Source organism: Hydra viridissima, unplaced genomic scaffold (genome assembly GCF_058129835.1).
Source record: "Hydra viridissima isolate aposymbiotic clone 2 unplaced genomic scaffold, HvirCarnegie_v1 scaffold_8, whole genome shotgun sequence".
Classification (NCBI taxonomy): Eukaryota; Metazoa; Cnidaria; class Hydrozoa; order Anthoathecata; family Hydridae; genus Hydra; species Hydra viridissima.
In genome coordinates this window covers 13,743,228-13,769,251 of record NW_028324307.1, presented here as the reverse complement: position 1 = coordinate 13,769,251, position 26,024 = coordinate 13,743,228, and the positions used below count along the sequence as shown (strand labels likewise).

Here is a 26,024-nt window from a genome sequence, read left to right as displayed (position 1 = left end):
CCTAAAATAAGAAACTTTCTAGTACTTTCCCATTTGCTTGTTTATATGTAGTAAATTTTCTGTATTTACCAAAATACAGATTGGTTTTTCAAAAATTTCTCTTCAAAACTCTATTTTTACCGACTAAGATTTATAGTTTTCCTTTTTTAAAAATCTCTGTAGAACCTCTACAAAGAGCTTTAAATACTAATCAGTAATGGATCAAGAGGATTGACGCATGGAAGCGTTTTTCGTGCATTTCTTTCAAGCATAAGTTTTTCGTGCATTTCTTTCATGAAATTAATTGCACGTGTATATATAATAAAATTTTATTCGCTTGGTTGTCTAAATTTCGGGAATGTAGTTATAACAATCTAACTTACAAGATTTTATCACTAATTTTTTAAAATTCATCTTTATTATGGAAACATATTATCATTAACAAAGCCATATTAAATTTTCTTTTAAAATTTAGAAGTTTAAAATGACAACAACATATGATGTATACGTAGCAAACATCCCTGCGGGAGTGGATGAGGTAAGTTGAATTTATACTTTATGAATTATCTTCTTTATACAGGCTTCTTGTGCTTTTAAATATACCAAACTAAAAATGTCTGTTATATTTTATATAATAACATTGCATACAATAAAAAAAAGTTAAACTGAAAAATTAAGAAACTTAAAGAACTGAAAAATTAAGAAAACTTAAAGGAACCATCAAAAGAGATTTTTTAGGTTTGGAAAAATTGCTGTCTGTATCAATTCTATTTTACATAAGATAACTGAAGCAAAATTATTTAATGTCTTATTTCAACAGTTTGCAAAGCAAAAATTGAGTTTCCTGATTCAATGATTGAGTTCCTTAGATAAAAAAAATGAAGAAAAAAGTTTTTATATTGCCATCCATATTCATACTAAATCAGAGTGATGTGTCAGCAGGGTTTTCAGGATTCCAGTCTGCATAATTGCCTTAATGTCCGTTTTTAGGATTGAAAAAGGGGAGTACAATGAATCTGTGGATCTTTTTCTAAAACAGGCTAGTAAGCTGATTAAACTTACTAAGTTTATTTTATTAGAGATGTTAAGGTACCACTAAGACAATTGATTGCATTGTAGATAAATTCAATCTGATATTTTGGTAGTGTTATTAGTAGTGAGAGTATAAATGTGGAAAGGTATAACTTAATCAAAACAGACTTGTATGCAACAAGAGAATTTCCTAAAAATCTCAACAGATCAAAGATTTTTAAAAAAAAAAAAAGTAACAAAGAACATCAGACAAACTGTCTACAAATATAAAAAACATGGACATAATGAAGTTTCATTAAATAAAAGCTGTGAATTTCTTTGTTGAGCAGGATCAAAAAATTTTTTGACTTTGAAGGTGGCATTGTAAAGTTTTTGTTTTTTTGAAAAGTAATACCTATAAGTGTGTAAGCTCAAATATTTTAAATAAGATAATTATCTTTTATTGTTTGTGTTGTTCACAAAAGAACCTGCTATTTTTCAGGGTTGTAGAATCACTTACAAAAAACTTCTTAACTGCTATAAAAAAGTTATTTCCCTATTTTGTACACACACACATGCACACAAAAAACTCTATGCAAATTACTTCTTTTGTATCCTTTGTAAGTTTAGTATTTCTTTTAAAAAGTGAGTTTGTATAGTTTAATATCTTTCTATAAAAAACTTTTCCAAAAGTATTTCTTTCTTTATTTGAGTAGCATTTTATCAGTTTGTAGCTCTAATGTAAGCCATATACTATGGTTAAAACATACACTACAAGTTCTCTTGTTGTAATTTTAACATATTTATGTACTTACTGTAAATTTTTCTGTAAGTATATCAGAGATAATTTACTTATAGAGACCAAAGACACTTTTTTTTCTCTTATTCAAAACTTTTTTAAATTGAACATTCATAGAGAAAGATTCGTGATATTTTTGGTGTGGCAGGAAATATTTTTGGTGTGAAATTTACATCATCAAAAAAAGTTGATGGGAACAAAATCTGGTATTTATAATAATTATATTTTTTCTTTATATCTTATTGATAATTGATATAACTGACATACTTCTAATTTTTGTGAAGTTATAATTGTCATAATTTATAAAAACTTTTATTTATAGTAAAGGACACATTTTAAAAAGAAAACAAAATAAGATGAAAACTAAATCCTTTTTTTTTTTTTAAAAAAAAAAAAAAAAAAAGGATTTAGTTTTCATCCCATTTTTGTTAGCTTGGCCCAGTCTTACGAAGATGTTTGCAGCCTATTTATATACTATTTATTATTTTCATTAATGAATGCTCTAATAAATTTTTAAGTTTTTTTAAATTTCCTTCAGTTTTTGTTTTATATTGATCTTTTTAGTGAAGCTAAAAATTGATTATTAATCGATAGATGACTATAAAATGTCAATTTAATAAGTTTATTGCCTTTAAGTCTAATGGTTACAAATTTTACATAAAAAATTTTAATTTTTATGATTAGTGATACAAAGATGCTTCACTAAAGCCTTTTTGTATGTATGTATGTATGTATGTATGTATGTATGTATGTATGTATGTATGTATGTATGTATGTATGTATGTATGTATGTATGTATGTATATGTGTGTATATATATAGTTTTACTGGATATAAAATTTTCCATTTATTGCCCATTAGCTGAATATTAAATTGAAAAGTCACAACCAGTTTATAACTTTTTAGTTGCAATTGATCATCCTGCATGTAAAATTAAATTTTGTAATTTTCTTTTTTATTGAATTTTAGCTTTGTAAAGTATTTCAAAGAAAGCGATGCAGAATATGCTGCAAATTTTTTAAAGCGTTATGCTATGGAAGATGGCACACTTTTGACTGTAAGTTCTAGAACAAATGAACCACAGCAATTTTTTAGGAAAAAGTAATTTTAAAAAAAAAGTTTTAATGCTAAGGACTAATTCTAACATTGTAAATCTTGAAAGAAAAAAAAAACAATAATTAAACTGCAAATGCTAACATCCTAATATTAATGTAGGAAGGAAATAATGAATTAACGCTACAAATGTTATTAAATAAAATTATTTGTTAAAATAGAAGTTACTTAATTATTTGTTTTAATTGTTTATTTTAAACTGAGTATTCTTCCTTTTTTTATTTTTGTAACAATAGTTATGTCATTGATTCCATTTTATAAGGCTTGTCGAAACCTCTATTTTTCTAAATTGTGTTTTTAATTTAAGCTAGTTGGTTTACTTTGAAAAATGGCTGCTTGACCATCAGTATTACAGTTTTTGGTAAAGTTTTACCTGCAATAGAAAATCTTTTTTGAGAATACCACAAATTTATCCTTATATGCAGAAATCAATTAATATTTCTCTGTTTTGCAATAGACAGCAAGGCATTGATTAATGCTAACAATCTAAGTTGAACATTACCATCCTAGTTGAACAAATACAGTCAAAACCAAGATGGGTAGAGGTAGTATTAAAATCCAGACAAATTTAGTCATCTGTGTACCATCATTTCTTTTTTTTGAAAGAAGTCATCTGCTTCTGAGGTCTCCAATTTTGCAGTTGTACATGTAATGCTTTGATTTTACACAAGTGCAAATCACTTAAGAGTTTTGCTTCTTCAGAAAAAACAATAAAAGACTGGTGTAACTATAAGAAACAATAGTATCCTGTAGGATTTGATGAGATTTGTGATCCAATAAATATCAAGATTGACAATTTGAAATATTTTCATAGGAAATGTAATCTTGGTCACTGGTGGCAGGGTTATTGAGATTAACATTTGGGATGCTCCTGTCTTAAAGAGGTGCCTGACAGACATCAAGAAACACTGCTACTCATAGTGGAACAATGGGTTTTAGCTCGTAGTTTTATATTCTTTGATGTTTGGATATTTTATGCTGATATTCAACAACTTTTGAATGTTTGTATACATGATGCAATTGTTCACCAAACAAACCTTGTCAATCCCAATGATACAACTATACACTCAGCTTCTGGACAACATTTAGATGCAAGTAAAGTAGTTGCACTGTTAACACAGGACCAGTAGGCTACTTTTTCAATCTTTTATAGCTGAGTTTCTATGGCAGCAAAGAGTTAGCAATAACAAGTTTGGTGAAATGAAAAACTGCATTTCAGATGGTTTCTATGATATAATTAATTTTAAACATTTTTTTTCTTTTTTTAAAAAAAAAAACAAAAAAAGCTTTCAATTAAATGAGGTAAATATTGATTACAGTGAAAAAATAAACTAGAATTTTAATTTAACAAATTTTATTTAAATTACTTTGTTATATAAACAAAAAATAATTATTTAAACAACTTAATTTAATCATTCAGACAATTTTTTCTTTTCTCCTTCTTTTATTAATTTCAGATATTAATACTAATGTTAGAATGAGATTTGTTGTGTAATTGTTGCTTTTTTCTTTCTTTCAAGATTCATAATGCTAAAGTTAACCTAAACTGTTTTATTTTAAGGATGAACAAATGTATTTATCTAGAATAGACCTAGTTAGATTAACAGTCCACACCCACCATCCAATCAGTCCACATCCACCATCCAATCTTTCTACACCATCTCATTTTTGTCACTTTTAAACCACAAGGTCATATATGCTTTTTTTTGGTAACAACAAGTTATAAATGTAAAAATATTCTGAAAGATTAATTCTATGTACTGATCATTAAAAATTGATCAGTTAAAATTTGATCAGTTAAAATTTGTTTTGAGTTGCCATGCTATATTAAAGGAATTTGCTAAAGAAATTATAGAAATAAAAAATACTTATCTAAGTTTACTCTAAGGTTTTAATAAATTTTTTACTTGAAACATTTATTTCAGGTAAGATACAACAATAACAATAAAAGCCCTGCAATAAAAAGGTAAATCTTTTTTAAAAGAGCAATTTATTATGTCATTTGAATAAGGATTGCTAAGATGGGATTCTCCTATCCAGTGTATATAAACACATGTTCTGTTTACTGGTTTACTTGATTATTTAATCAAATTTATCATGATCAATATATTTTGAGATGTAAACAGCATTATTTATTAACAATCTTGACGAATTTGTCAAGAACGTTTTTTGAGACAAATAATCTATTACTTGATAATTGCAAATGTGTCTTGTTGTTGATTACTAGCTACTTCGAAACACCCACTCATCAAAATGAAATAGGTTCTTATTTTATTTAACTATTTCTTTTTTTATTAATTTTTTCTTTCTTTCTTTTAGTAAACATTTTGTTGCTATGAAAAAATTACAAACTTTTTATACTTTTGTATAACATTAAATGCTATGTAACAAATTTTTATCTGAAATAAAATTTAGATTTTAGCATAAAACTTTTGTATTTATTATTTACTATATTGGCTTTTTATTTTAAGTAACACCATTCAAGTTGAATGAAAGCAAAAGTAAGGTAAAGTTTCTCACGCATTTTTCATTTTTGTAGAATTAACATCATTATTCTTTTAGCAATTTTTTTTTTTTAGTTATTTTTTTCTATTTTTTTATTATATTTTTTGGCTTAGAGTGAAAGGTTTTTGGTGATGGTTGTTTACGTTGAATCAGCAATAAAATTTTATGCTCAGGTAGTAATATTCTTCACACTTTTAAAAAATATTATCTTTTCTTTTACTCCCAAAAATTTTTCTGCAAACAAAATCTAATTAACAAACTGCTACTATCAGTTATTATCTTATAGAAGTAATTTTAGTGAAGAAAAAATCATTTCAACTTCAAAAAAAAAGTTATTTTGTTTTGCAGTTATTTTTTCCACTTTCAATTTGTTGGTAGTCGAAGCGTTGAAGACACAAACTAACTTTTCCATTCAGAAACATTTTTTGGTCTGTTGCAAGTTTTGTAGTTAAAGTTATTGATTAAAATCATTTAGTTAATTAGCTTTCCTTACCTAAGCCAGAAGCATGTTATGAAAAATCTATATAAATTCTTATAGTTATATTTAAAGAAACAATAATTTAACAAATACAAATATTAAAAATCCTTTAAGTGATAAAACTTTTATTACATCAAAACTTCTCTTTATTCTCTTTTAAATAAATCCTGTGTGCTTTCAAGTTATGTATTATCATGAAATATTTTCACCTTGCAATCTAATATCTCATAACTATAAAATTGGTTTTTAAATAGTAAAGCTCTCCTGCTTAATAATATATGATTTTCTGTGTAGAAAATTGATCAAGCTTTTGTTGAAATTCTTCAAGAAATAACTGAGCAGTTGTCTACTTTGTGCTCAACACAACCAAAGGTTGTAGGACAACTTTCCATGCACCAGGTTCATCTAGTATTTTTATTTCAATGTTCCTTAAGTAGTTTAGTAAAATAAAAAAATGGAGTGAAGTTTTTTTTTTTGTGTGATTTGATTTTCTTAATGTTTCAGGTTTATGGAAGTATGTTTGCTGTTGATGGAGAGTGGTATAGATGCTGTATTGAAAAGTTTTTACCTGATAACATGGTATAATGTTTTGCTCCGCAAAAAAACGTTTTTTTCAGTTGTTCTGCTAATAGCTCTTTAGCAAATCAATGTGTCTTGGACATAACTAAAACACAGAATACTGCTTTTTCTATTTTCTATTTGTCAATCAGATTTTTAGATACAGTACATTAGTTAGATAAAGATAAATTCATCTTTATATTATTCAATTACTATTATTAATTTAAAAATCTAAAATAAAATATTAGTTTTATTTTTTTGCTAGTTCAACATGACAACAGCTAAAAAAAGTTAAAAAAACATTTTGTAATTTTTTTTTATAAAAGAATTAAATTAGTTGTTGCTTCATTTTTTTTTTGTTTGTTTGATTTTAATGTAGGTACAAGTTCGTTATATTGATTATGGAAATAGTGAAGTTGTTGAAAGAAGCAGTCTTATTCCTCTGCCTATATCACTGGCTAGTTTTCCTCCTGTGGCCTCTTGTTATTGTTTAGCTGGAGTAGAACTTGTGGATAATGAAAATACATCTGAATTGTTTATAAAGGTTTGTTTAAATTTTTTTTTTCTTTTTTATTTTGTTCCTGGAATGAAACTTAAAAAACTCTTATATGTTTTATATACATTTAATTTTTTTTTTGTTGATTGCTCTATTTTTGCATAGTATTTATTTTTTAAAAAAAGAAAAGATACAGAACCAGTATTATTTTAATTACAACATTTTCTTCAGGGAAGAGAAACTATGGTCAACTTGATTAATGATAGCTCTATTGAAATCAGCACTGAAAGCTTAGGTAATGTTCATTTTGATAAACTTCATTAAGTGAGTAAATCTCCCTTTACATTTATAATTGCAGAATTGTAGAAATGCTTCACTTTATAAACTTTTAGAAAATGATGCAGTTTTGTGTACAATTCACTCTGTTAATACGACAGAAAGTGGATTAGATGTTATTGAAAAGTTGATTTCTACAGGTGCTGTGAAAAACAAAGCTGTAAGCAATATTTGTTTGATTAAATTTCTGACTGGTCAAAACAAAATACATAAAGAGAAAGTAGGAATAAAAGAAAAGCAAATTTCAAAAAAATGGTTTGATAAAATGCCTTAAAAATGAAATAAAATGTTAATTCTTTCTTTTAGCTTTTTTAAATAAATTTTTAATTTTCACTTTTGAAATATTTTTAATTATGTTTCAAGTTTTTTTTGTTCATTTATTTTTTTTTCTTTTGTTTTGTTGTAGATTAACAAAGTAAAAGAAGAAAAAAATGTTTAATTTTTAAATTTATTATATATATATATATATATATATACATATGTATTTATATACATGCATACATATATATATGATAATCTTGTTGTAAAAAATGTCTTTTTCAGTCACCAGTAAAAATCTTAAATGGCAAATCTACGTATCCTTCTTTTTCACCTTTAAACAACACCATAATAAACAAAAAAAGGTAACATAAATCAAAAAAGTTTTACAAAAATGTTTTTTCAATGCAAGAAAATAAATGAAAAAAGTTAGTAAATTTATAAAATTTTATAATCTTTTTGCTTTTTTGTTTGTTTGTTTTTTTTATTTTAATCTTTTTTGTATTTTAGTCCAATGACAGAGAATCTAAATGTCAGTTCTTTGGTAACTTGAATTTTTAAAAATTAATGTAAAACTAAAGTCTTAATAAAAGAAATAATCAGAGCGTTAAGTCATTTAATGTTTAGGTCAATGGTGAAAGAGCTGATCTTTTGCAAAAACAACTTGAAAAAGCAGAATCTGAAGTTATTGCACTTAAGAATAAACTTGAGGGACAGAAATTAGAGATGGAGGTTGCTATGAAGACAGCAGTTACATCTCGATTGCAAAAGCTATTTATAAATGTTCAGGACTTGCGTAAAGCTAGAGGTAAAGTTGCAATATGCAATGAATTATTTCCTGCTCAACTTCAGCAAAAAGTTGATTTAGTTTTGTGTTCACATGAGAGCATCAATCTTTTGCAGATGAAGCATTATCAAACTGTCTTAACCTCACAAAGTACTGTAAAAGATAAGAATTTCCAAATATCTAGTTGCATTGATAAAGAAGAACTCCCATCCTTAATAGAAGCCCGTGAAAAGGCAATCAAAAAAGCTATTTGTGATATAAAGTCTTTTTTAAAGCATGTGGCATTGTTACCAGTAGCAGATAGGTTGAATAAGTTAAAAAATGCTCTTAGTGAGCTCAATATTGATTATAAAGAAATACTGGACTCACATCCCACCATATCGTTTTTGACACTGCAAAGTGCTGTAGAACAATATGAGAACTTAATGATAGAAAAAAAGAACAAATTTCATGAATTGCAATTATTTGCTAATGAAAAGAGTAATAAGTTATATAAATCTCTTAGTGAGTCACTAAGGGATTGTCATTGCATAGTTACAGATGTTGTTGGTGATGTACAAAATATTGATGTCTTGATACAGGAATATGAAGATGCAATTCATGAAGAGATTTATGGAATAATGGTAGAATGTTACACTTATTTGAACATTTTGGAATAGAATTTTTTAATTTTATATTTTTAATTTAATGCTTTAAGTGTTTTTGTATGTGACTATGGTAATGAAAAAATATTCAGGTTTACACAAAACCAAGATTATTAACAAGTTATATTTTATAAGGCATTAGAAAAATCCTTTGGTGAATGTGATGTCTTAAGCCATGTGGTTATTGCATTAGAAAAGACAATTTCATCTGAAATATCAGATATTCAAATGTTACAGTATGTGAAATTTTAAAATTCAAAATTTGTTTATTGTTTTCATTTTGCTTCTTACTTAAAAAAACTTAAGTCAGATGTTTTAAATGTAGAAATGTGTTATTTACTCACAGTTGTCTGTTTATGGTGATTATTTGAAAGTTTTTTTTTCTTTCAAAGGTTAAAAATGAATTTTTCACTACATCCTAAATATGGTTTGTGTAAACACAGTGTTTCATTTACCTGATTAATTCATGTATATATTTTAGAGGAACTTTGATCACAAGATATGAAGAACTACAGGTTAGATTCAGTTGTTTATAGTGTCAGCATGTTTAAAATAAAAATTAAGATATGGAATTAATGAGTGGAAAAAAGTATTAGAGAAATTTGTCTTTAAACTTCATTTATGTAAGAACATAAAACAGACATGGGTTGACTTAGTTAAAGGTTATAAATTGATCCACTTTTCTATTATGATAAGAAATTTATTTATGAGGATTTAGAGAATTTAATTGTATATCAATAGACTATGCACTAGGGAAAGGAAATATTTAAGCTTTTTCTAAAACCGGTTTTTCGAATAAACCACAGTTTTCAATGTTTTAAAAACCGGTTTTCCGGTTTTCTAGTGTATTTTTTTATAATATGTATTTCAGGGGAACAGCAGCAGCAAAAACAAAAATAAATATAGCAACAATGTTAAATACAACTGAGCAGCAAACAAATAATTCTTTTTAATGGTTAGTTTGTGCGAGGCAGAGCTGATGGTCTGGTAAAATTGAGCTACCAAAGTTTTTCATTACAGCAACTCCGTCTGTGATTACTGCAACAATATCACAGGCAAAATGTTGCCTAAATTCTTTCAGTTTCTCATCAACAATTACACAACATTTCTCTGCTGGCATAGACCCATGTACCCTGATCATTCTAAGGTTCCAATAATCACCTTCCATATGAACATTTATGTCCATATATATTCTGTTTCTGGACGAAGTATACTCATCAAGGGTTAAGCTAAATTTGTGACCAACAAGCTTCTTTTCTACAAATTGCTGCTGATATGTTTTCTTGATATCTTCATAATGTTTCATCAGCAGAGGTTTAATCAATTTAGCATCTTTGGGCAATTTACATCCTTGTGTCTCTAGAGCTGTTCTCAAACGTTGACTAGTTGAGAAAATACAAAAGGACAGCCCATCACATGAAGTAAGCTCAGCCAAAACAACATCAGCAGGATCCTTTGTCTTAAAAAATGATTCAATGGGTTTGATGACTTCGAGTTTCCTCTTAGGAGTAACAACAGCAGCAAATGTGATGTACTGCTTTGTCCTCAGCTGGTTCCTCATGGAGCTTCAGGTTCTCGATTGCACTTAATTTCTTGGTCGCAGAGCTTGCACTTGACCAATTCAAGTTCATTTTAGTGCAAAAAGTGCTTCCAAACTGGTTTGATATCTTTGTGGACTTCAGAAAACGACAACTTCGTTTTTATAAAAATATAGACTCAAAATTGGGGTTTGAACTTCAATGACTAACCTGATTTCAGTCTAAGACAACCCAAAACATCATTGTGTGCCTGTTTTCTTACATAAACTGTTTAATAATTATTGGTTTGTATTTGTTTACAAAGTTCTGAAAGACAATTTTGATTTTTTTTCAGGAGAAGTATGAAAGTATTCTGAACAACAAACCTGAAACAAGTAACATTACAAAATTGCGTAAAAAACTCAAAAGTTTAAAATCAAGACATAGACATCTTATTGCTGATGTTAATGATGTTGAAGAGGTAAAAATGAGTCAAAGTCTGGTCCTCATTTCTACTAACTTTTAAAACCTTTGAATCAAGTTTTTAAACAAGATCATTTACACTATATAGTAAAGCTTATTTTAAGAAATATATTAAAATCAGTTTTACTTTGTATTTCAATCCATGTGCAATGCAGTAAGGCATTATTAGTTTTGTTTAAGTGATTTGCATTCATTTTGTTTGTCTTTCTAGGATTCTGAAGAAAATGACAGCACAAATATAAAAATGGTATTTTTGTTATTTGCTTTACAGTTTTTTAAAAGCAAATATTTGTTTGCTTAAACTTTTTTATTTTTTTCAGCTTGAAATTAAAATAGAAGAATTACGTAATATTCTTCATGGTGCTTTTGTTGAAGAACTTCAAGAAATGGTATTTTTTATGATTTTTATGATTTATTAAGAAGTATTTATTGCTAAAATAACAATGAAGTTTGTTAAATCCCAGTTTCTTGAGGAGCAAAAGCATTTAAATCTGGTGATTGGTGCATTAAGTTTTATCTATTTTAACATGAAACTAATTGTAAAAAATCTGATCAATTTAAATTTTTCTTCCTTTCAGAGGGTGCTTTTGAATTTTTATGATGACTTTCCTGAGTTAAACAAATTATATCCTGAACTACATTTGCATGAATTCAAAGTAGGTTGTTACATTCCTAACTTGTTAGTATTTTATCTCTCTCGCTATATATACATATGTTATATGTATATATATTTATATGTATATGTATGTGTATATATATGTACATTTAGATATGATATATATATGTACATTTATATACATGTATGTGTGTGTATGTATGTATGTATGTATGTATGTATGTATGTATGTATGTATGTATGTATGTATGTATGTATGTATGTATGTTATATTTTTTCAAGATTAATAACCAAAAACTCTATATTTTGACTAATGCAGTTTTGTGGTCAGGTAATTTTATTCTGTCTAGAACAGCTGCCAGATCTGGTGTAACAACAGTATTTGTACCACTCTTTTTTTTTTCTTGGGGCACAACATGTAAAGCCTCCAACTGCTCCAGTCGCACTCTCATCAGTTTTTACATTTGAATTATCTGCTTCAAATGATGAGCTCTGTTCTGGTACAGTTTGTTTGTACTGTGTATCCTGATCCTCTATTTGTTAATGCCTGGAATTTAGTTTCTTTTTTCTTTCAGTGACTCTTTTTTCGTTTCTTGTTAATCTTAAATCTAACTTAATGATCCTTGCCTTTCTTTTTCTTACTGTGCAAGCAAGAAGCTTGTGGTTTCTTTCTCTTACTGTGCAAGCAAGAAGCTTGTGGTTTCTTGAATAGAATTCATTCTCATAGCATTAACATGAACAACATCAAATAAGTCATCCAATCTGGAGGTAAAAGAAACCTGTCTTGCTTGCTGAGCTGCAGATTTTCCTTATTTTTCTTTAGCAAACACCCGTTCTTCAAATGATTCAGTTTTTTTGACATTTCATGTTCTCTTATAAGCATTCAAGCTTTATGCCAAAACTTAGCAATCTCGTTAACTGTAACAGATATTGACTTTTTTAAAGTTTCTGTTAATTCACTGTGGTGAAAAAATAAGTCATACTTATGGAAGGTTACATTCTGTCAGTTCTGTTACAGAAAGTCTAAGTAAATACACCTGGGTTTTAGGCCTAGTTGGCACTGATATTTTACATCTGAAATAAAAAAAATTTACATTATTTAGAAATGAAACTTTTTATTTCAAATTTAGTTTTGTATTGCGGAATGTATTAATTGTAAAAAACAATTTTATTTACGTTTTTTAAATAACCAATCATGTAGCCTAAAAATACTAGATGATATCTTACACAAAATTATACAGTATAACTGTGGTATTACAATTTAATATTTATATAATAGTTTGCCACTGTGCTAAAAGAAAAATGTTTAGCATACATGTTCTAAAATGTATTTGGACAATATTTAGAGTTAGCCCAATGATGATCAAGTTTTTAAACACTCTCAGGTCAAGTTATTAACAATTAATGTAAGACTTCATACTTCTTTTGTATTTTAGTTTATTGCAGAGTGACTGTGACAGCTACCATTTTGTATTTTTTAACAAATTTTAAGCTAATTTTCTGATCTGATGAAAGAAATCTAATAATAACCATAGTTATGCTGTGCAAAAAAAAAAATTTAATGTGTATCAAATAGACTTAACGTTTCTCAAATTTTACATCAATTAGGCTGAAAAATACAATATCTTGAAAAATACAATAACACTGATGATAAAGTTTGAAAACCACTGCTGAGAAAAACTTCAATTATTAAGAAAAAGATCCTCTTTTAACTTCTAATTAGGTAAAAACCAAAACTGAAGAACATTTAATTGTGTCAGCCCCCAACCATTCATTGTCATTTACAAGAGGTTGGCCTTTTTAGCTGTATTACAAAGAAAAAACCCCTAGTTTCAAAATAAAATCAACCAAATTAATAAAGATTTGTAATAATGTTCCTAAATAAAAATGTTTCCTTTTGGAAAAATTTTTTATGGACTGATGGATCCAAGTTTAATTGTTTCTAGTCTGATGGCGATATATGTTAGATATCCTATGAAGCAAAAAAACAAACCATAGTATACTCTTTTTATCAATACAAATACAAAAATATGTTTTAAAATGTAATGGAGCTGTATGATGGTGATAATCTGTTATTTGTGTTTGAACGACAACAACCCAAAGCATACTGCGAGATCTGTAAAATTTTGGCTTTAGGAAAATAAAATTAATGTTCTAGAATATTCAAAAAGTCTGGAACCAGCCATTACTGTCAATCAATGTCAAAGGTTTGTTAACAGTATGGCATCAAGATGTGCTGAAGATGTAAAGAATAAGGACTAATCAACAAAATATTGATGTTAATTTTAGTGTTTTAATGTTTATGCAGTACTATTTTTTTGTTTGATGTGTTATTTTTATAATCACAACTTTTCGTTGTATTTTGTTAACTTATCAATAATTGAATCATGATCTGCAAAAACCACATATATTACAAAATCCATGTAAAGAAAACCTTTCTATTTCTTAACTTAAAGCAATTGGTCGCTTTGTAATCATACTGGAAAAATTTCGATATTTGGAAGGGAATTCTTTGATTTTTTGGGATGCCCACTACCAGAGGTTTCATCAGACTTACTGTTTTTGTTTTTTTTATATACTTATTTGGTCTTCATGACTTAAAGGAGAGAATATTTGTGGGATTGATCATCTTAACAGAAGATTTATATTTTACTTTCTCTCGTGATGAGCTCTGCATATCACTTAGGAGTGTAAATTCGTTTGAATCGATGGAGCAACCTTTTTATGTTTCCAAAGTCTCAATCTCAGGGTAAAAAGGAATGACCCCTGATTAGAAATTAATGCGTGATGTTTTCAAAGACCTTTTTATCTGGTAAATTCTTTCAAAATCTTATTAATGTATGGTTTTCGTTCTGTCCGTCACATGAATCACTAAACAATGTAAGACTCCTTACTGTTGGTGGCAGTTCGTTTGTCATTTAATCAAGCAAAAATGTGCACACTTCGTCGGGACACTTTCTCCCGTGTCCTTCATGGTACATGTAGAACTTTGCTCTATCGTTTTTAATATTATGGATGCAAAAAATAAAAACCCATGGCCGCCTGTGTATGATATTTCCTGAACAGGAATGTATGCAGAATTTGTATAGTTTACATTTTGGAAATAGCAAATTTTGCATAAAGTCAAAAGATAATACAGCAGTTGAATCATCTGTATTTTCTTTTAATACTTTCATTTCTTGGTAAAATATTTGGGCTCTCCTTCTGTGCACTATTAATTCTGTGACAGCAACCTTTTTATTATTTTCATTTAGTACAGGTAACTTACATTTGCAACTTAATTCTTCGCATTTACTGCAAACATCTATTTGGGGGCGGTCAAAGCGTAAATTAAAATTTTCTTTAAAATATCTCTTGAAGAAAACATAAAACTTTTCCTGGATGTTTATTGCAAAGAGTACAACATTATATTCAACTGTGCGTCCAGATACTTTATTGTTTTCCCGGAATAATTATTAATTATGTTAAGTATTATTATTGTTTTCCCGGAATAATGATTAATCTTCACATCATACGAGCTAATATGGTCAAATATATTTATACAAACTTCTTCTGGTATTGCATTAGAACTTCGTTTTTTCCCTCTCATATCTACTGGTGTTTTATCACAAACTTTCAAATCTGTCAATCTTCGAAGTCGGTTTGGTGTTATTCCATGTAATTATGTAAACGCTTTTATTCAAACTTTCATTTTTTCCCCCTGGAGTTCAATATTATAATCGAATGATTTTCTACAGAAGATCCTTAAGGGATCTTCTGTAGAGTTCTTCGGATTTAAGTTTCTTCGGATTATTTTCTTAACGGACAACAATTTACTTAAATAAACATCCTGTTCGTTTTTAGAGTCAAACGCAATTATTCGTTCAATAATATTGATACGCAATCGCAACGGCACTTTGCTGTAACAACGCAATTTGCACTTGCAATTAGGACCTGTAGATCGTTCTGGAACATTTTTATTGACATGGTTTTTTTGTGCTAATGTATACAGAATTTATTTCATATATATATGTATACATTAGCATTTTTTTAATAATATTTAGTTGACTAATGGATTACTTCAAAGCAGTAGAACTATTGAATTTTATGCCCATTCTCCTATGCCTATTCTTGGAACGCAACCTAAACAAACGACTTATAAAGCTTTTTTCAATAGGCAACCATGCGTGATCAAAGTAAGTGCAAGTCTTTAAAGATATTTGTTTCTTTTTTAAGATTTAACTCAATATTATTTAACACGGTGGTTTTTAGGAGATAATATTAGACGATAAAGTCGTGGTCTACAGTGATGTTTTGTTACGAATCGTAGAGTACGAAAAACAACATAAAAATCAAAGTTGGCAGAAAATTGAATGCTTATTTAAAGAAAGGGTATTTTCATAGATTTTTTTTTTTATGACATACTTTAATACAACTTTTGTGAGAAAATATTTCACTATAAAATTGGTCTTCAAAAAAATCTTATCTAATTTTAAGGGAGAACGAAAACTTTTTGTTCATACACCGTTTTTTGAAGAAGGAAATCTCAAGGAGTTCATTGAAAGAAGGAAACCAAGCAAGAGTGTCATCAGTATCCTTTTAAAGCAAATATTGTTGGCATTACAGTTTTGTGAAGAAACGTATGGGTCTTTAAAACCGAGCAATGTCTATATAAAGAACGAAGCAAATAAATATCATGTAGTCTTGAGTGAACCAAACATTGTAGAAACACTGGTATTAGTTGTGCTTTTCATTTCTTTTTCCTTAACGTTTGCGGAAAATTTTTATGTTCAATCTGATCTTTAAAGATGAAATGATGTCAATTTTTATAGGAACGCCAAATGAATTCATGCATGTTAATACACAAGTTCGTATCGGGGTACCCCGTTTTAGATGTGTTCCAAGAAGAGCCATCAAAAAAATCTGACATTGTTTGCTTTGCTGGTTTGGCATTATGGGTAGGTATTGATAAGTTTTGTTTGTCACAGAGTAAATTTGATTTGTTTATTTCATCCGAATTATTTTATGAGTTAAGTTTTAACTTTTCTTGTTTTGTTAATACAAATTATGATTGATAACAAACTTATGTTCTCTCTTTTCAGGCGCTTTATCCTAATGGACCTTTTTCACAGAATATACATTCCGATATCGAAGTTATTGTTGAGGCATGTATTATTAAGCGTCAAATTGACACATACATTAAAGTCTTTATAATAAAAATATTATCTTTCTACTTATTGTCTTTTTTTTATTATCATTATTTCTTGTTTTTTATTTTTTTTGCTTTTCGTAGAACGGAGATTTAAAATCGTTGTTTCGTAAAGCCCTCAGTTTAACTCCGAATGAACGGCCGACTGTTGCTGAAGTTTTAAGCCACTCTTTTTTTAAAAATCTGGAGTCGGAGGTCGAAATTGTATCTGAATCTCAGACACGTGCAAAAAAATCTGTGATACTATCTGGTGAGGAGTCGTTGATAACTGAAGAAACCAGTAAAACTAAAGAGGTTCATGAATTTTTATTTTTAATTAGTTTGATACTTATAATCGGATCAGCGATCTTTTTTATGGGTGTAAAATCTTCAATACGTCGCTTTATCTAAGCAGTTAATAAAAGAATTATCATTTTACTTTGTAATGATGATATTGATTTAACAACTCTTAATCTTTTATCTAAAGAACACTGATGCTTCTGAGGAATTGCTGATTGAATTAGAAAAGAAAGGTGAGTTGATCAAGACGCAACCCCAAGATAATCAGGATGATCTAAATGGAAAGGTAAAATTTGCGATCATTTATAATCTCGCATTTTGTTTTCGTAGGAAATACATCCACACCGCTAACTTTTTTTGTATTTTCAGACAAATTTAAATGGGGTATCGGAAGACAGTTTTTCATCCAGCGATTTTTGTGATAGCGATAATGACGAAAAAAATAACGAAGCTGCAGTCGAAGCATGGAGTGATATGCTACAAAGAAAAAAAGACTCACGCAAGGCATTGAGCAAAAACCCCTTAAAATCGCTCATACCAGATGACGATGAATTTTGAAAAGCTATTTACTTCATTTTTAATTACAGAACGGCTTATACTCAGCTTGAAGAGAACATATAGCCTTTTTATAAATGCATTTTAAGCACGTTTTGTAGCTACAGATGCCTTTTCTTGCTGCTTTTTATGATCGAGGTTTTTGTTTTGAGTGATGAATTCGGTTGACTAAAAAATTCCTTTATCCAACGTAAAAGTACCGAGTTTGTTTTTTTACGCGCTAAGTTCGAGTTCCATACGTTAGCGTATTGTGTTTTAACTTTAGTTTCATTTTCAATTATATCGTGCAACTCTTCGCGCTTTTTTACAGCCATAATCATGATCAAACACTTTTACTGGATACATTTTTTCCCAACATTCTTGAGATTTTTTGGAATCTTTTTGTTTTTTAACGAATAAGTTCTTAGAAATACTTTCTTAGAAACCTAATATACATTTAAGTAACAGGAAAGCGATGAATTTTTTAAATATTACATAAATCTCCTCGCTATAAAATAAACATTTTTTTTCTTCAAATTTTCATAAGGAAATCCTACGTAGAAATCTAGCGTCTTCTCACGCAAAAGTTTATTTCAAGTCGGAGTAGAAACTTCCATATAACACAATTAAGAAATGCTAGTAAACTTAAAAGCATATGATGCAATATTTATGAAAAGTAAACAAAAGATTATCAATAAAACTGATCCCTGATGTACAGTGGGCCTTGGTCTGCCAAAATTTTATCTTATTTTAAAATTTTGCATTTTAAACTACTCTTCCATGTACATAACATATTAGGTCACATTAAAGCACAAGAAAAATAATAAAAATTTTCGATTTTAATTTGTCTTTTTGAATAATATTTAAGGCAGTTAAGCGCTTTTCTTAAAATATTGCAAAAACTATTTAACCACTGTTATAGTAATATTTGGTAATTTATTGCGAATTTAGATTACAATGTTAATACTCATATTGTCTATCGATTCACTCCTCTGACTGCCTTCTTGAAGGCTTGTGAATATTTAATATTTTATGTTCGATAAAAGTTTTTATGTTCGATAAAAGCTTTTTATGATATATATATATATATATATATATATATATATATATATATATATATATATATATATATATATATATATATATTATTGTAATAAATGTTTAGTTGCAGTAATGAAACTATTAAAAAGTTGTTACGTGGCCCAATGTTTAAAAAAAATATTAATTCAATTTTTCTATTAAATGTTAACACTTGCCATAGAAATGTTGTTCCATTAGCCTAAAATCTTAAGGTCATCGCTGGATATATGTGACGGCTAAGGTGTTACTTGGTAGTTCTCCTAATCAATCATGTCAAAATACGTTTTAGTAAATGTTTAGGATGAGCAAAATAACTGTTGTTCTGCAGTACTAGAAATACATTACCTTAATCTGGCTTGAATTACTAGCACTGCTTCAAAAGAAGAAAGAAATTTTTAGATCCATCTTGACATACATTAAGACATAATTGCTTTTGCAACGACACAAAATGATGTTGCAGATCCTGTCGTATGTCCACCATCAACATGTGAAAAGGATATTCTAAATGCAAAATCAGAAAAAAAACCTCCAGTGAACTGGCCCAAGACATTCAGGCTGCGACTGGGACAAATGTTTCCTTATTTTGCATTCATCAACATTTGCTAAAAGCTTGGTTAAGAGGATGTGTTGCAGTTCGAAAGCCTTTATTACGTCGTTACAATAAAGAAAAAAGACTTAGATATGTAAAACAGCATAATAATTGGATGCAAGAAAAATTAAACCGTGTACTATACACAGATGAATCAAAATATGAATTATTCGGAAGCAGTTGGAGAGGCTTATTGCCCTGATCGTCTACATCCAACAATCAAGCATGGGGGAGGTTTTGTTTTAGTTTGGGGTTGTATTTCATCATCTGGAGTTGGTGATTTAATCAGAATTGATGGCAAACTGACAGGAGAACAATATATAAAAATTTTAAGACATAATGCAATACCATCTGGAATAAGACTAATTGGTAATATTTTTATTCTACAGCAAGACAATGATCCCAAAGATTGTTCCCGAATGGCCAAAAAAATTTACAGGACATGTGTGAGGAGGGATTTCTCGAAGTAATGAACTGACCTCCTCAAAGTCCAGATTTGAACATTATTGAACATATTGGCCGATATTCCACAAAATTTCATTACAATTTTATATGAATCCATTCCCAGGAGACTCGCTTCTGTGATCAACGCTAAAGGCTGACATACGAAGTATTAATTGTTTTTTCTTTTTGTATCATATTTTATCAAATTATTTCTAGATATTTTTGTTTGTAATATAAACTCTGTAAACCTGATTTTTTTTTTTACTTAAACGTCCTTCATATTTTTACAATAAAATCAAAAAAATATGGTGGGCTAAAACTTATTCACAGTACTGTATATATGTATGTATATATATATATATATATATATATATATATATATATATATATATATATATATATATATATATATATATATATATATATGGCACAAAAAAAAAGGTGTTTTTGGCTCACTGTGTGAAATACACATTAGCAATTCAAATCTTTTAATTACATTTCCGTTTATCTTACTTGTTTAATCGAGTTCATCTTTCTTGTTTAATCGAGTAGATTAAGCATTAAGTAAAGATAGTAAAGTTTTTATTAAACCTATTTAAATCTATTGACGTGTACTTTCTTTTTTGTTATGAGGATATGAGTAACCTACTTAAGAGTTCTAAATTCGCATAATTAAAAAATGGTGTTACATGAATAATTAGACTGATAAGAGATTTAACAAAGTTGTGGCACACCTAAAATTTAATCTTGGGAGGGAAGAGGGTTAACGGGTTTTGATCATCATTAAATTATTGGTAATAAAAAAGAAACACTGCATAATTAAGTACACATAGCATTAATAAGACATATATTAGAAATATGAAATAAGTATTAATGAAAATAGTTTTGAAAGATTACAGCTTATTTTTATGCTTACTTTGTCTCCCCAGAAAAATATTTTTATCAAAAAACGTTTACTCTTAATTGATGATAACTTGTATTCATTTATGCGAACCTTTTGCTTTTTCACTCGGTAATTTTGCTTTTTCACTCGATAATTTTTAGTAAATCTGACCTTTTAAATCCAGAGAATGGCTACGGTTCTATTGTAAAATTTCTCTGCAACCCAGCCTATTTATCTAAACTTTGTTTTAAGTAATTTTTGCACAACTTTATATGTATAAGTGATTCCGCATTTATTTTTACTATTTTTTCTTTCTATCTATAATTTTACATTTTATCACTAACCGAAAAAAACTTAAAATGGAAAATATAAGGGCAGAAACATTTAATATATCACCAGCAATTTTATGCTGTGTTTTTAGATGTGAAATTTTACGACGTGATAACGTCAATATGTTTTAAATGAGATTACTTTTATTAAGAACGCGATAAAAGAAAAAAAATTTTGAGTCTAAAAATTTCAGTGAATTTTTAAACATTTACAAAAAATAAAAAAGAAATTTAATTACGTCGATTACATCATGATTACAAAAAATTGCAAAAGAAGCTTTTAAAAAAACAAAGCAACGAAACAAAATAGCTGTTAAAGAATAGCAATTGAGGTCGTTGTAAATTTTTTTTGTACATCAAAAATAAAATTCTTATTTCATGAATTGGGTGGGAGCACATTCTCGCTGTATTTATTCTGGTAATTTCCGGCTGGGTAATAGTTGCAAACAACGTAAACTGTGTTCCCTTGATAAGCTCGGCCGCATCCCAGTTGTGAGGTCGCTTTCCACACCATCTAAACGAAAAAAAAACACACACAAAACTTCTGAAATTTTTTTATATGTAATAAATTAATATAAATATAAAAAAAAAGTTGAGAAAAACTGACTTGAGTAAAATGCCCAATCACTGCATTTGATGATTTTGGGGAATTGGATGCGAAGTCCCAATCGACTATCTCGTTATACCAGCTAACGGCAGCGTTTTCACCGCTTGGCAGTAAAGAGGAATCATATGCATAGTAGATATTTTCCCCTCGGTTTAAAGAAAACAAGTTTGCTCTATGTTCAAAGAGACTGTTTTTTGCTAAATACTCCGCCCATTCCTGAGCAAACACATTCAGAGAATTATTCAATACCAATGGTGGTGAATTATGTAGAGCTCGGTAGTTGTTATGCTGAATCAGCATGTTTAGACAAAAAGCGTTGTCAACGAATTTCCCGGTTTCTATCCTAATATCTTTGGATATTAGAGGCAATATTTTCCTTTTCCTTTTGCATTGACATTTGCAAACGGGTATATTAAAAGCAATGCATATGTCGGCGATATAAATTTCTCCACAACCCCGGAAGGAAGAATAAGTGCCGTCAATTTTACACTGTTCTAAACATGTAGTGAAGAAACTTGCGCAGTTTCCATCATTGTCAATTAATGAAAGTACACGTTCTTTGATTTCATATTCAGCAAGCACACAGGCTATCAATAATGTAAAGATACGAAATTTGCACATCTCTAGTTGAGCTAAAGATTTTTTGATTTGTAACTTACTTATTAACTTATTAACTACTTAAGAAAAATGACTCAGCATAATTTGTAAAGACATAATTATTCTATTTAGTTAGTTGTTAATTACTAAAAAAAAATAAATACTTGCATAATTTGTAAAAGCATAATTAGTCTGTATACTTAATTTGGGGAATATTTAAAAACACAAAGGGTAGTTTTAATTATTTTATAAACCCAATCTTGAACAAACTGGTGCTAAATCAGTAAAAATCTTTGGAGATTTTGGAGTAATTTCTTATAAAGGATTTTTAGCATCACAGATGTAAATAAAAAATATGCATATCGATTTGTTTACGCATTATAACAGTAACTTACCCCCCTCCCCCTATTTGTTTACGCATTAATAAAATGTCTTAATTAAAAATTAAACTTCATTTCATCAAAGTTAAATATTCAAATTTCGTTAACTATTTTTATATTAATCTTTGATTATTTTACAGTAAAAATAAAGTTATAGGTTTTTTGTCGTATCCCAAAAGAAATTTAAAAGTTGCTACAATTTTTACTGCTGGATAATAAGGATTATGCCACAAAACCTCAACGTAATTGTTATTAATTAGTACTTTTAAATACATTTTAGATGTACGCTTAATTTTTATAATTGTTTGTATTAGCTCAAAATAGGCATTAACCTGCCACATGCTAAATATCATATTTCTTGTTATGCCACGTGACAAAATTAAGTTGGAATGTTTTTGACGCTCAGTTTTTGAATTATTTAGAAATACTTTTAGGTACCGGCGATTTAGTTCGTAAAATCCGCAAAAAGCCAACCCGACTTATTTTGTGGATTATAACAGTCCGGTCGTTAAATCATAATTCGAAAATTAATTTACAAAATACGTGGGAAAAATTATTTTCGGATTCTCTTTGATGTTCGGATTATTAACCCGAAAAATATTTTCGAATCAATTAAATTTTAATTCGCTTAGCGAATTGCTTCGGTTAGCGAACTGGTCCGATAAAATTTAGGTTATATTTCTTTTATTTAAATAGAAATAGAAATAAAAACTAATTTGAAAAATTGTTACTCTCCATTCAACATTTAAGGCAAAAACCTTTAAATAGTTAGTTCTTATATTAAAAACTTTATGCATGCCGCTAAAATATCATTTTTTATTAAGACAAATGTTAAGAAAAAATTTTAAATAACTTTTAAATAATTACTTCTTTTTTGGAAAATGTTTGCATGCATCAAAGATCATGTTTTATTGTGGAAAATGTTAATGAAATAGTGAAGCAAATATTTCAATAAAAAAGTCCGTTAACCAAAATGTAATTCGATCCATGTTTTCGGATTTTTATTTGAAAAATAATCCGTATTATTGTCTGATCCGTTTTTGGTGATTTTAAATTCGATAAAAACAATCCGATTTGTTTCATTTTTATGTTCTTCTTTTTTTTTTCTCTCTCTCTTTTCAGATGCCTAAGCTATCTAATATTTGGGAATTCTTTAACAAGGGGAAGGAAAACAAGGCAAAATGTAAGGCCTGTGGCAAAACATACTTGATCAACGAAAAAAACCTTAAGTCCTTTAAGAAACCATTTGATAACAATCTATTTGAATTTATATAAACAATTAGAAAGGAAAGAAAAGGAAAAATCAACAATTCCCGACTTTTTTATGAGCTTGCCTCTGAAGACTCAGATTTTGAACAAACGCAAGAAAGAGGAAAGAAGAGGAGATGTCTACATACACACACAGATACACCAGCATCACTACAGCCAGGACCAATTGGAACTTGTGACACTCAGACCAGGCAAGGTAGAAAACAGGCTACCAAACCAGAATGGAAAGTCACTGATATTAATCAGATAAGAACTGTTGTTGACATTAAGAGAAGGGTGATTGATGAAAACTGCAACTAACGGTCATTTCAGAGCCATTGCAAAGAATGTCTACAAAATACATTCCTCTCCTTTTTAAATTCATCCAGGAACAAGTAAAAAACATTTTCAAAACATATAAGTCAAATCTTGATGGAGTGGCCTTCACATTCGACATGTGGACCACTGATCACACCAATTTGTCTTTCATGAGCATTACACTCCACTATATAGATTCAAATTTCCAACTAAAGCGCTTCTTGGTGTAAATGTTCTCCTTCCCTGAACACTATGCTGAGGATAAAATTGCCAAAAAGTTCAATGAATCTATTAACAAAATTGAACTTGTATTTAAGGTCAAAACCTGGATAACGATTGACGGTGCAGCTAATACCCAAACAGGTGTTAGAAATTCAATTGGAGTACAAAGTGCAATTTGGTGTGTCAACCACCGTCTGAATTTAGTTGTTAGTGATGCTGTCGATGATAAAAGAGTTCGAAGTGGTCAATTCTCAATCACAAAATACAGCGGCGGTTTTAAGCACAGGCAAAGCAGGCATTTGCCGGTGGCCTCGCGCTCAGGTGGCCTCGCTTTTTTTTTTTCTTAGTACAAGTAATATAAAAAAATTTTATCAGCCTTCATATCCTTGGTGAATATCCTTGGTGAGTTGGTGAAGTCTAAAGTTGGAGACTCCCCTTGCATTGCTGTTAAAGCCATCTTGGGTTCTTTGATTTACGACTGGCACTTCCCTTATTATTGTTGTGGCTTTTATATTTTTAGAAATATCACTGAGAAATCCTAGTACAGAAGAATCAAAATATTAGGTTTTTTAACCCGTACCGAAAAAATACGAAGTTTAGATGCAAATGAATTGTTGAATGATTGTAAAAATTTAGAAATATCACTGAGAAATCCTAGTACAGAAGAATCGGACGTGAACCATGAAGAGTTATACTCGGAAATAAATACATTTTTAAGAATGGAAGCTTCGGCGGAATCGAAAGATGCACTGGAAATTTTGAAGTATATTATGGCAAATTCTTTAATCGAAATTTTTCCAAATTTATTTATTGCCCTACGAATTTTACTAACTTCCCCTATTTCAGTGGCAAGCGCAGAGAGGTCATTTTCCAAATTAAAACTCATAAAAAACTATTTACGTTCCACTATGGGTCAAGACCGCTTATCTGCATTAGCTTTAATTCCCATTGAAAATAAAATAAGTCGGTCCTTGGACTGTTCTGATTTAATTGATGAGTTTGCTTCTTTAAAAGTCAGAAAGGTTAAGTTTTAAGTCAATGTAATCGATCCTCCTAAAATCTGCGAAAAAAATAAATGGTATCGCATTTTGAGTAGTCTTATTAGTGCATCTTCATCCAAAATAAAAAAAATACTTAATGTACATTTAAAACCTATGTGCGTTTTTTGCTTCGTTACGTTCTAATAAATATCCAAAACACAATAGAACACAAGAATTAAAAACTCAACTAATATAATAGAAAACTTGCCTGTGGCCTCGCATATGGTAAATCCGCCACTGACAAAATAACAAAATTAGTAGGTACTTTAAACAGTCCTCTTAAAAAGCTATGACTTTAGTTAATGCTGCCGAAGTCTTGAATAGCTCCAGAACGAAGTTAGTGCAGAGATGCCCCACAGGATAGAACTCTGACCTCCATCAAATGGAGTCTGTGGTGGATCTTCTTCCGCAATCCATTCTTTAAAGAATCCGAACCCCACTGTTTCTGGAGGTTGTAAGTTGACCAATCTTTTACCAACAGAAGATGAAGTGGAACCTATTTAAACTGTCATCCGTCTTCTGAATGACTTTTCAGAATTCTCTGAGAAATGCAGCAGCGAAAAGAATGTTAGCATCTGCTCCGTTATTAATTGCCTATACAACATCAGAGGAAGATTAGCAAGCGAGATGATCAAGCCAAAAACCGAGGTGTCATCAGAGCTTGCTCAATACTTTAATGAAGATCTAAACAAAAGATTCGAAGGGAA

The 26,024-nt window shown here is 29.0% G+C and overlaps 2 protein-coding genes across 3 annotated transcripts; one reads left to right on the top strand and one right to left on the bottom strand.

Annotated features, from left to right (window-relative positions):
* Positions 1 to 393: 393 nt before the first annotated feature.
* LOC145186230 (serine/threonine-protein kinase 31-like) lies at positions 394 to 17,797 on the top strand. 2 transcript variants are annotated; one of them, XM_090095561.1, is made up of 29 exons: positions 394 to 517; positions 1,907 to 1,995; positions 2,758 to 2,845; positions 4,827 to 4,867; positions 5,129 to 5,163; positions 5,373 to 5,407; positions 5,520 to 5,579; positions 6,179 to 6,283; positions 6,389 to 6,463; positions 6,822 to 6,986; positions 7,170 to 7,233; positions 7,331 to 7,434; positions 7,818 to 7,897; positions 8,043 to 8,064; positions 8,160 to 8,942; positions 9,099 to 9,199; positions 9,445 to 9,478; positions 10,836 to 10,961; positions 11,175 to 11,210; positions 11,284 to 11,352; positions 11,542 to 11,619; positions 15,623 to 15,754; positions 15,831 to 15,950; positions 16,056 to 16,292; positions 16,391 to 16,516; positions 16,661 to 16,723; positions 16,852 to 17,061; positions 17,234 to 17,332; positions 17,416 to 17,797. In XM_090095561.1, exons 1-29 carry the CDS (start codon positions 464 to 466, stop codon positions 17,602 to 17,604), a joined length of 3,420 nt encoding a protein of 1,139 aa, XP_089951687.1. In that variant the 5' UTR covers positions 394 to 463; the 3' UTR covers positions 17,605 to 17,797. The 2 variants fall into 2 exon arrangements, with proteins under 2 accessions (XP_089951687.1, XP_089951685.1); XM_090095559.1 differs by having other exon boundaries at positions 8,043 to 8,076.
* Positions 17,798 to 21,281: 3,484 nt separating this feature from the next.
* On the bottom strand, positions 21,282 to 22,133 carry LOC149885227 (Golgi-associated plant pathogenesis-related protein 1-like). Its single transcript, XM_090094655.1, has 2 exons — positions 21,513 to 22,133; positions 21,282 to 21,419 (listed from the first exon to the last, which is right to left on the bottom strand). Exons 1-2 carry the CDS (start codon positions 22,131 to 22,133, stop codon positions 21,282 to 21,284), a joined length of 759 nt encoding a protein of 252 aa, XP_089950781.1.
* Positions 22,134 to 26,024: the final 3,891 nt, after the last annotated feature.

Bases quoted from the DNA above. Each gene is read 5' to 3' on its own strand.
- LOC145186230 (XM_090095559.1), top strand. From the start codon at position 464: ATGACAACAACATATGATGTATACGTAGCAAACATCCCTGCGGGAGTG. The intron at 11,620-15,622 runs GTAGGTTGTTAC...AATAATATTTAG, and splicing joins TACATTTGCATGAATTCAAA to TTGACTAATGGATTACTTCA. The intron at 16,724-16,851 runs GCATGTATTATT...TGCTTTTCGTAG, and splicing joins ATATCGAAGTTATTGTTGAG to AACGGAGATTTAAAATCGTT.
- LOC149885227 (XM_090094655.1), bottom strand. From the start codon at position 22,133: ATGTGCAAATTTCGTATCTTTACATTATTGATAGCCTGTGTGCTTGCT. The intron at 21,420-21,512 runs GTCAGTTTTTCT...TTTTTCGTTTAG, and splicing joins TGATTGGGCATTTTACTCAA to ATGGTGTGGAAAGCGACCTC.